Source organism: Meleagris gallopavo, chromosome 1 (assembly GCF_905368555.1).
Source record: "Meleagris gallopavo chromosome 1, MGAL_WU_HG_1.1, whole genome shotgun sequence".
NCBI classification, from domain to species: domain Eukaryota; kingdom Metazoa; phylum Chordata; class Aves; order Galliformes; family Phasianidae; genus Meleagris; species Meleagris gallopavo.
In genome coordinates this window covers 56986053-56997885 of record NC_139404.1, presented here as the reverse complement: position 1 = coordinate 56997885, position 11833 = coordinate 56986053, and the positions used below count along the sequence as shown (strand labels likewise).

Here is an 11833-nt window from a genome sequence, read left to right as displayed (position 1 = left end):
TTCAACCACGCGCAGTTGGGCAGAAAGAAACAGTGCTATTATATCCTACTTACAGAATAACTTAAAACTGTGCTAAACTGAAAACCAAAGCTAAACTGGGGAGTGAATCAGAGGTTGCACTATTAAAATGCTCTTGAGAAGCATGGATACAGTTCTGAGGTGACCTGTTCTGCCTATACTACAGTCCTGTATATCCGCAGGATCTCTGCTGCCAATAACCTGAATTTACCACAACACTGAGATTTCCCCAGAAATATTAGGGGTATCATTAACCCTTTGCTTATCCCAACTCTGAGGCTGGCCTGTCCAAAGGCCTTGTGCTCTCTTCCTGCTCATTGCCCTGCCACAGCACACACACACATTCATGCAGAAGTTTGGCTTTCACATTCTCAGGTTGGATATTAGGAAATATTTCTTCTCATAGAGAGTGGTGCTGCAGTGGCACAGGCTGCCTGCAGAGGTAGCAGAGTCACCATCCTTTGAGGTGTTCAAGAACCATGTGAATGTGGCACTGAGGGACATGGTTTAGGGAGCATGCTGGGGATGAGTTGGCAGTTGGACTTAATGATCTTAGTGGTCTTTCCAACCTTAATAATTCTGTTTCTATAATTCTAGCCCTTTCCTCCTCTCCCTCTAACTGCTTGCACCAGTTTTACAGCTCTGCAAGATGCAGCAGCCCAGCTCCACAGGCAAATAACACAAGGAAACTCATCCCAGCCAAGGCTTACGCTTCTTCATTTTTATTCTGTACATTTCCACACAAGTCACAATACAGAAAAAGTGTCCAAAAGGAACAGCATCCAGCTCTTTCATTGTGTACAGATTTGCTCTTTCTTCCAGTTTAAAATCTCCTTGTTTAGCAGCAGCAGTGATCAAGGTAGTTTATATAAATAGGAAATGCACGAAAATCAGGGAAGAAGATGCTTTCTTGCTTTGTTGCAAAAAAATACTTCCCCTTTTTCCTGTCCCCCACCACTGCTGATTATCTGGGCCCTGATATTCTGTTAAATATAGCTGCATTTCATGGGTGCTGCTGCATGCCTCAGATTCCCTTTGCCAGCTGGCAGCCTCATGATGCACAGCTCCGGGGCATTATGCATGGGGTCAGACAGCATAAAAGAGCCCTTTGTGATGTTATTACAACTCCTGGAACAGATGTGTGTTCAGATAATAGGATATGTACAAATACTGGAACTCTGGATCCTCTTGAAATGTTGGCTGAGTATGTGCATTTATTATTTGACTTTATTGCTCTATTCAGGGATCTAAACACACTATGGAACAGTCCAGATTCTGATCTCTGTCACACCTTATTTCATCTGGAGTGAATTCCGGAGACTGGAATTTGTCCTTTATCCTTCCACTATTACCTCCAGGAAACAACAATTGATTGTATCCACTCTGCAGCCTGATGGAAACAGCCTTTCCATCATCAGTCTGCTCATCAACATGCCACCTGATCACAGCTCCTTTGATAAACCACCATCTTGGCCTTGTTCCTTTTTGCAGGAAGCATCCTCAGATCTCTGGCTTATCATTAACTCTTGAACTTGTTCATCAGTTTTAATCTCTCATTTTGCTTCATGGCCAGAACAGATGCCAGCATGAAGACCAAAGAGTCTTCTCTCTCAGATGTTTGGCTCCTTCCCCAGAAATATTTTGCATCAACAGACCCCAGTGGTGAATTTTGGGCTGTCGGAAAAGACGCTCCCATAGTAGAAAGGGGCAGCAGTGAGGTGTATTTTCTGAGACAGGCCCTTCCAAATGGAGCACACTGTGCTCAGTGAATTCAGTATGATGGTATATAACCGCTTTAAAATTCAACAAAATATTATCCTCAGGAAGAAGGGCAACCACTTGAATGCTTTTATTGATTAGAAATTTCAACTGAGGTAAAAAAAAAACAACTGTAAGACAAGATAGTTCAGGCACGGAAATCAAGTATGAAAAGTGAGAACTAACTCATTAGAAACTTGGCATCTTCCAGCACTCTTTACTATCTCAGTTTAAGTCAACTCAGCTAAAAAGCATGGGACAGAGTTAGTCCCACCTTCCTTCAATAAACAGCTCTAAATGAAGTACAATAATAAATGGGAGCAATGCTACGAGGCACAGTGAGAAACTGGTGATTGGTTAATATAATGGAAATTTTTGGCCACACAAAGTCAACACCTGTTTGTTGGGGAGGTTGATACCATCCCTATTTTACAGATGAGTAAACTGAGGTACACAAGATTAAACGACTTGCCCAGCACAGACTCAGCGACAGTGGCAGGAATAAAACTTCAGCCCTCTGACTCATTACGCTCTACCCTATCCCTTTAACCACAGCAACTCCAGAAAGATACGCTGATTAATTAACAACTATTAATTAATTAACAACACACAGCAAGTGTTTTCCCTATTCTGTAACACATCATTATACTTGTAAACTGCCAAAAGACAGAAGCATATCATTAAACATAGTGACCAGCTTCTGCATAAGCTTTATGTTTTGCTAAAAAAAAAAAAAAAAAAAAAAAAAAAAAGTCAGTTCTTGCTCAGAATAAATCCCCACTGAGCTAACAGTGACAGCCTCATAAACCATCTCCAGCCCTTATGTACATTGCATTTTCATTAGCACACACTTGCAGTTCGGTGAGTATTTGTATCCATAAGAAAATAATCTTTCCCCACGAAGCATCATGGCTATTCCCAGTGAGAGTCTACAAAGCCATAGCTGTTGTAAAAGCTATGCAGAAAGAAGCAAAGTAGCAGTAACAGTGGCACAGAGGAAGGCTTGTAATTTGTAGCAAAATATTCTGCTCACTGACTCAGAGAGGACACTGAAACCTCCATGGACTGTTAGAAGGTTTGCACGGGAAATGCAGAATGTGAATTCTCAGCTATATTATCACCTCAACTTCCCAAAATCATTCAAAAGTCTCCTGCTTCCATAAAGCTGGCTGCATCCAAAATGACTGGCAGACAGTTTACAGCATGAAATAATACAAGAAAAACAACCTTCATATCTCACACTTCACCTTGCAGACCTTTACACAGTGAAATGCTGGCAGTAAACTCCCAGTTCCCTTCCCCAACACACTGCATGCTCACGGGCCCGTGGCCAAAGCTGGCAACTCTCAAGCCTGTTTGGGAAAGGATTTTAACCCTTGATTAGTTTTCAAGTAGGGTTGCAGGGAGTTGAGTGTATGCAACTGCCCCAACACTAGGAAGAAAAACACACTTGATGATCATAGCTTGGAAGAGCCTTCATAAATTGAAGGTTTGTCAATGTCCATATGTATTTTACACCCTTCCTGGCTCATAGTGGAATGTTGGGAATATATAGCCTCCAAAGAGAAGCCACTTTTTGCCAGTAAGGTGATATATGTTTTTTTATGCAAATAAGGCAAGCCCCTTTCCCAGGATCTGTGAGGTGCAGCTACTAAGCCAAAGAGAGGCAGAACTCCCAAGGGCTGCTCAGTGCTTTGAAGGCTCAGCCACTTTTTTTCTTTTCTCCCAAAGTGCTGTGTGATCAAAGGAGGCAGATGGAAGAGAATCACTCTGGAGTGACAAGTAAATGGAACAAAAAAAACCTGATAAGGCCCTGCCATCTCACCATGATTTTTTCTGAGCAGAAAGCAATGTGGCAGCAGGGCTGGCCACTTCACACCAGAGAACAGCACACTCCCTCGCCAATTGGAAGCAGCTGGTACTTCTTGCAAGCACGTCACAGAGCAGCATGGTCACATTTGCTCAGGCAAAAATTATTTAACAGAAAAATGGTGAAGAGGAGGAATGTCAGAGTAGAGCAAAAAAGAAAAAAAAAAAGAAAAAAAAAAAGGAAAAAGAAAAAAGACCAAAACTAACAACAACAAAGAAAGATGACTGTTTTTTTTTTTCCCTATTAATATTAATACTAAGTTTGGGAAGGCTGTAATCTACTGCTTACATGCAAAATGCCCAAGTTCATCAGGCTTCCCATTTGCTCAATCCTGAGACATTACAGTTACCCCCAGAAGTGCCCTTAGTGCTCCATGTCCCAGTACAGCAGAATTTTAATATTCCTACCTATGGCTGGGTATGGTCAGAGGACATCCAGCCATCTGTGATGCTGGTCAAGCAGAAGTGTCCTAGAGGCAAACCACTGAACAGAATTTTGACCTTTCCAGTCAAAAATCAAGGCAGCGTGAAGTAAGGAAGAAAACTGATCAGAAAGTAAAGACTCCAGTGAAAAAGGACTGAAAATGACAGGGAAAAAAATAATAAAAGGAAGGAAAAGCAAAGAGCATTCAAAATGATTTTAAATCAGATTTAAATAAAATTATGTTCCATTTCCTTCCTGCCATTAGCAGCCAGCAAGCTTACGTCTTTTCTCAGATTGATGAGAGTATGCTGCTATCATGTGCCAAGGAGATACGGACACTATTACAATAGTGGCAAGACCACAGGAGAAAACTCACAGCTGCACCCGACTCCTGTTAAAACAAATACATCAGTAATAGTTCTCCCCTTCTGAGCTAAAAAAAAAAGCACTGGTTCTGTAAAAAGGGCCAAGCTGGGGGACAGTAGAGGGAAGACAGTAATTTGCTTTGTGGCCTGTAGCAATCATGTCTTTTGATGCGACTTTCTTACCATTCATTTGGAAGGAAAACCTCTGGCATCCCCAAAAGTGGATATATATATGATAATTGTGATAAATTAATTACTCATTACCGTGATCTTCAACAGTTAGCATTGCAGCTCTCTGCTCAGAAAATAGCAATGCTTACATAATCCATCCTGTAGAGTCCACATTCCCGGGACCCAGCTTAGCTTTACTTTTCTAACCTTGCCTCCTGTCATTTTCTGTGTGAATGTCATATAGGATTTTTTTTTATTTTTTTTTTTACAGTCCTACATAAGGGGAACTATCCATTAGAGCCCAATTAGCCAAGTTGAAATTGTTCATGTCTGTTGAATCAAGCTCAAGAGCTTCTTGAGTTTCTTCTCCATATCTACAAACCTAACTGGTTCCTACCATTCCTAGACAAGACTTGTATTTCTGAATTTTGTAAGAGAAAGAACTGCACTTTCCCTCTGCCACATGCTGAGGAAAAAAAGTGATAATTGAAGGTCATTAAGATAGTTTGAACCAGAAGGCCATTCCCCTCATTAAAATAAAGGTTAAGGCTAAGTAATGAATTGCTGTGTGGTTCATGCATTAGTACTTAGCTAATTGCTGCAGCACTTGTCATGATGGAGCGCCGGATTGCAACCACGCACACTTTGCTGAGTGGTAGGTTACACATCAAGCATACTCCTAAACAGGGACTAATTGAAGAGCCAGGTGTTACACTTTGCTAGCAAAAAGAGGCTGGCTTTAGATGAAGCAATTACATATGTAGTACTATACTGCTAAAACAAATGGTGTGTATTTCTTGCATGCCAAAGCATATTGGGGAACTCTGAAATATCATTCCCTTATCAGTGTTCTGTTTCTAGTAGATGAGGGCAAAATAGCATAAAGCAAATTACTGAAGAAAACCTCTCATCCATTCTCTTGGTTATTCACCTTCTTGTATGCATGTTTCAGTAGAATCGCTGCTGTTTTAGGATCCCAAAATCTCCTCCATAAAATGGAAACAAAAGCATAAGCTAGACTGTTTTTAAAGGGCTAAGTATAAAATTCTTTCCAGAATTATAGATGTGTTTATGTTGAAACAATTGCTTTTGTTACAAAGCATCCCCCTGCTTAGATTTCTTAGTTGTTGTGTGTTACATCAGAATGAGTTTTTAAAATGAGAGGCTTGTCTTTCCCACTCAGTATAACTGAATACATGTGTACTGTATAGGATAGATTGTCTTTAAAAAAAAAAAAAAAAAAAAAAAAACTGAGAAACAAGAAACTGCAGCTGAGACTGGAATGTGGCACCCTATAAATAAGGCAGGAGACAAGATGCACTCTGATGGCTGAATACAGTAAGGTTATTCAGCTCTAAGCCTGCCTAATCACTGAAGTCAAATGTAATGAATTTACTTGCATGATCAAGGCCTGAGGGAGGAATTTTCCCCCATTGCAGTAGCAGCACCATACACAGGCCAGGAAATCCCTTGGCCAAGGTGGGGGCCATTGCTGCAGTGTGCGTGTAGAGGGAACAAGAGAACACTGCTCTCCGTGGGTACAGTCATGGGCAGGGGTGCTGGAAATTTGCTAGAGAGAGAGAGAGGCCACTGAGCTCTGGTACTGACGGAGGACATTGGGTAAGGCAGTCAGGAGAAGCATGGTGCCACTGCACAACTTGGAGTACACTTAGCCACAGTCCTTCCTTTGACTGCTGGGTACAGAAGTGAGAATCCAGGTACTTAGCGTACTTTGGGGCAGCCTATGCCAAGCTCCTGCAGTCTGTTGGGACTGGTAACTCCTCAGCAAAGACTGAACCATCCTGGCCCCTGTAAGTATTCTGTTTGCCCCAGAATCTGAGTAATAACTACTCTGGAAGCATTTTCACAGTGCAGTCATGAACTGCTCTTCCAAAGGGAGTTAAAGCACTGACTCTTGAGACACATCCTCTGCATAAAATTCTGGTCTTCATCAATATGCTGGCAAGTCACTTTTGGCACATTACTGAGTCTCCATTGCAATCAACTGATCTTGGCAGGCAGGTCTTGGGATTTTAAAGCTGTAGCTATCCATTACTAAGAAAAATAGTTGCCTGCTCTGTTGCTAAGAAAGCAAAATGAAAAGATGAGTGCTGCCACAGTGAACCCTGTAATACTATATCCTGTAGCCAGACAGGTATCCAGAAAGGCACACTTACATGATAAGCTGCTAAGAGGATCACTGAAACAACTAAAGGTACTCACACTTTAGGCTTTAGATTAATTAGGAAACAAACAACCAATGTCGTTTTGGCTCAGATTTCAAAAGGCAAATAAAGAGAGAAAATAATATTTGATGAATGGAAAGGAACAGATACAGTGGAGAAAGAAATGTTAATTTCAGTATAGTAGAAGAGTTCTTATACAGAAGCTTAAACACCTTAAACTTCTTGCAAAGTACTCCTCCATGGATATTAGTCTGATGCAAAAGATGCAAAAAGTGGAGGAAAGAAAATGACACACCTCAGATGGCTCAATATAAGGAACTGCTTCCTTCTTGGAATATATGAAGTGTAAGGATATAATTGTCCTTGGAGTATTTTCAAAGTAGCCATACTTCCAGCATATTCACATATTTCTTATGTATCATTAAACACCAGCAAACTTCAGATTACCAATGCACCTTGTCCATTTCATAGCTTTTACCAAGAATCAGATCTTCTCTACATGTTTTTGACAAACTGAAAGGGTCAGCACATAACTGCACCCCACAGCAAGCATCTAGTACAGCTTGAAAGGAAAACAGTCATCTTCCAACCGTGAGGTTGTGTGCTAGTGATTTTCATTAACAGGCACGCTACTGTCACAGCAAAAAAAAAAAAAAAAAAAAAAAAAGAAAAGAAAAAAAAGGCAAAAATGAGCAAAAGAGGACATTAAATACTGCTTAAAGAGTATTCCTCTGCCATGCTAGAAAGAATAAAACACAGTTATTCATCCACAAAGCATCAGCTCTGCAAACACAAATGGGAAGATCAAGGGCAACAGGATATAAATTTTGTTCTATTTTCTTTACGTCTATGGTACTTCTAGAAGACGGTCCTTATGTAGCAGAATCCAGGCTACAGCACAAGTTGATACTGCTGGGGAAAAGTAAAGTGATAGCTGTCATTAAAAACACCTACAGATATCTGAAAATGTAAAACCACAGAGAAGCCTTCATGTGAAATACTGAAAGTGTTACTGGAGTCTAAGGACAATTCTGTGAGCCAATGCAAAATTTGCCTTGCACTCCTGTCTTGCATGAGTCATTCAGCCTTACACCTCACAATACTGAAGGGTGCTCTAATCAGAGAGAAAGAGATGACATCATCATGCCTTGGAAAACACAGAATGATATCTCTAGCACTGAAGCGTGAAACAATAAAAGTAACTAATGCTATTAAATAATAAAAGTAACTTTATTTTATCAATGTTATAAATATTTCATTTCCCTCCATTTAACTCCAGAATGAGATAGCAAACCAGTACAATGGAACTATTCAGGAGCTCTTCAGTACTACTGAAAAGGGTCCCCCTTAATAACAAATTAAAATGGAAAATGACATTTTGCCAGTCCATCAACCTCAGCATCTGAGCATCCCTAGATACCTTGCTATTCAAATGGCACAGTCCTAAAAGTGTCCATGAGTCTATATATATGCATACTAATATTTATAAATATACATATATATAGCAATATACACACATATATAGAAACACCCACAGAATAGACACTTCTAGTAAATCAAAATGTTTCATGTGTAATCTAAGTGGGCTTCCAGCAGGCTCTACACAGTGCAAGAACAAATGATATTTTACTAAGCTAGATCCCAGGTACTCAAGAGATTCAGTATGTGTGTGCTACCATTAACGGCTGAGATTTGCCTGCTTCTAGTGGCTGTCCAAAACTGGGAATCTCACAGCATGGGGGAAGGAATAGGAACTAATCCTGCTGAATCCTCGCCCAAAACTTTATCCCTCAGTGAACCAAGCTCTGATATCCCTGGCTGTGTGTGAGCCATCTCAAAAAATAATACACATGCTCTGTTATCTACATACAATACATCACTAGTATCTAATGCATTACTTGTGCAGTGCTTTGGACACCTTGAATGTTAAAAGGCACTACATCCAGCCAGCTCCTGTCCTAATTCGAGCACTGGGGTTTATTTCCATCACAAGGTAACTGCCTCCTACCGCGTACACGGAGCAGTAAGTTTTCTAGAGGCACAACTGTCTCGCTCTGATCATAGCATCACACTCCTGCTGCTAGGGAAAAAAGCAGGCCAAGCTCTGTCATGTGTGCTCCAGCTACTTTGAGTAGTCCAAATGGCAGAAAGGAGCTCAGGAAATCTGTCTACTCCAGAGCCAGCCCCTTCTGTGAACAGTGCACAACCCCTGGGGACAAGAGACATATCCAAGTGCACCAAGGGGAGCACTACAGGAGATGAAGAAGGACCAGGCCCAGGTCTGTATAATAATTCACACATGGCTTCTGGAGGCTACCTGTGATCAGAGCAAACCTTTATTGTTTCACCTTCTTGTGACTTAAGGATGAGGGAGCTGCAAAGTGCTCACTGAGCATCCTGTACTCAGGCTCAGTCTGACCTCAGCACAGGACAAAATCCAGTTCCTGGTATCGCTAAAGCTCTCTCTGCTTCTCATATCAGTAAAACAGCAAAAAGATACAACTGATACTAGCATCATTCATATTTTAAGTCAAATATATAGAAATATTACAGTATAGTCTTTTCTCACAGTTAGAAAATGATGCAATGCCTACCATGAAACCATACTGTGAGGGTGAGGGTCTTCCTTATGGAAGTTTCACATACACCAAAATTGTATAATTATATATTTATTTTAACCATTGTCAAATTCGTTTCCAATATATACACCTTCACCATAAGCCCCTGCGTTATTATCAAGGGAAGAAATTTGGGTTTCATATTTTATTTCTCAAACAAGAGAAGTAAAGATAGGAAAAAAAAGACAAAATACATTTCATGTCGCCATTGATCAATAGATTACAAATATATATAGTTTCCTTCCAGAGGAAGAAATACTAAAGAAATATTTCGCTCATATCAAGTAAACTTTTGAAAACAGAAAAAATAAAATTATATATATATATATATATAGCTTTTCTTTTTCTGCCACAAGAATCACTCAGAAAGGAAGGAAAAGGAAGGAAGGGGGGAGGGAAGGAAGGAGGGAAGGTGGGAAGGAAGGAGGAAAGGAAAGAGGGAGAAAAAGAAGGAGGAAAGGAGAGAGGGAGGGAGGGACGGAGGAAGGGAGGAAGGGAAAAGATGAACTTAAAAAGAATAAAGACAGGATTTTCATTCATTTAATTTCCACAACTTCTACTGAGGAAGTAAAACTTATCTGAACAATGACCTGAGTTTTTTCCATGGTTTCCAAACTGCATGAGATCTTGATGATCGACATCTACCAAAGACCTTTCCCTAGAAATGCATTTGAAACCAATCACTACATGATCTGTCAAAACAAACAGCAAAGTAAAATTCAAAAATCTATTGCAAGAATTATGCCAAAAGTGGGCCATGAGTGTCTTCATAAGAACTGGGCAAAGTGGAAGCTCTGCTATTTCTGGTAGCTGAATTGTCTTTAATGATAGAAAACCTGAAGATGAAAATTTTCTGTATGTCTGTGTGTGTCTGATTTTTCTCCTTTTGTAGTTATAATCTTTGAGGTAAGACAGAGAACAGATGAGTACAGTAGCCATGGCAGGCCTTTACAGCAGCTAAGCAAGTTTAAATTTCCAAGCCTATAGTGAGTAATGAGGCAAAGAGCTGATGCTTGTCCTTTTTCTTAGGGAGAGCATCTCTTTAAAACTTTCTTCCATTCCCCATGGGGAATCAGGTAGTTTACAGGTTCAGCCAGAAGAAATTTTCCTGTTCCCAATATATGCAGTGCTTGTTCATTTATTCATGGCTGACTGATGAATTCCTAGGTTTCCTTTCCTTGTCATAAAACCCATCTTTCCAGAAGTGAAAAAATAAAAATAAAAAAAAATAGCTATTAGTTTTTAGTCAGGCCTGAATGCTGACAGAAACTGGTCAGTCATTACAAGTACAGCGGTGGTGCAAGAAACCTTAGGGGTAGCTTTCTGCTTTGTCATACAACGTGGCTATATTGGATAACCTTTCTATTTAAATGACTGTCTCATCAGGATACCATAAGCATATATGCAGCAACAATGAGGAGGTTAGTTTTTGTTACTGTTGTAAATTGACCCAAACCCTAGAAAACAAGGCAATAGGCAGAATCTTCTCCAAAAGTGAAAAAACTCTCCAGTGACAGAACGCTGAGGAAGCAGCTTCCAAAGGGATAGCAAAGTAAGGAACACAAACGTTTTCTTCCTAAGGGCATTCCAGAGCTCCTCAATTTTTTTTTGCTACTGCATGACCATTTGTGAAAACACAGAGATAACAGATACTATTTACCAGATGACAAGTGAGAGGAATGGGAGAATTAAGGGTATGCAAGAAAACGTAGGGATGGTGGAGGGCCTGGTTAGGTGTTTTAATGTCCCAGTTAGTTTGGTTCCCCCACACTCACTTCTCTCTTTCTTTTTCTTTTTCTTTTTTTTTTTAATAAATTGTACAGATGAACATGGGAGAAGTTCATGCTACTTGCTGGAAGCAATTAAGGTAAATTTCCATGGCCCATGGATTCCACAGACCTTTGAGTGTCCCAACTCATCCATCATGGGCTAACTTATGGAACCTAACTGTTCCGTGGCAAGACTATGTAGCCCTTAGAAACTGGTGGCATGTCCTCTGATATTTTCCATGAGAGCGAGAGACATGTTGATTCCATCAGCTTCTTCCTCACATGATGGCCAAGTGCTCAGGTGCAGCCTTGCTGTTTCTGAAGATCCTCTTCTCTGTTTTCAGACATCAGACTGCTGTTTCTAAATCTTCATGGGGAACCATTTGGTAATTCTGTCGACTTTCCAGATAGGAGGCCAGATCTGGATCACCAGCTTGCTGAGCCCTGTCACGAGGAGTCTTACCCTATAATAATAAATAAACAGGAAGACAAATTTTGTGCTAACATATTTAAAAGACCAGATGAAAGCATGATCCAGAAGAATTACTACAGGAAGGACAGAAGTACATCTGGAGAATTTACTTATTTGTACAAAAAATAAAGGTGATATTGAATCAAGTGTTTCTACGAGACTCATGAGGTTCTAAGGAATGTC

At 40.3% G+C, this 11833-nt stretch overlaps 1 protein-coding gene across 3 annotated transcripts in view; it reads right to left on the bottom strand.

The window, feature by feature from the left end:
• Positions 1-1851: 1851 nt before the first annotated feature.
• The window catches only part of LOC100551345 (diacylglycerol kinase iota), a 175368-nt gene continuing 165386 nt past the window's right edge, over positions 1852-11833 (bottom strand). For all 3 annotated transcript variants that reach the window (XM_085229072.1, XM_085229054.1, XM_085229062.1), the window contains one exon: positions 1852-11642. In XM_085229072.1, the coding sequence (XP_085085198.1) occupies positions 11526-11642 (117 nt within the window). In that variant the 3' untranslated portion in view covers positions 1852-11525. The remainder of the gene's footprint in view (positions 11643-11833) is intronic.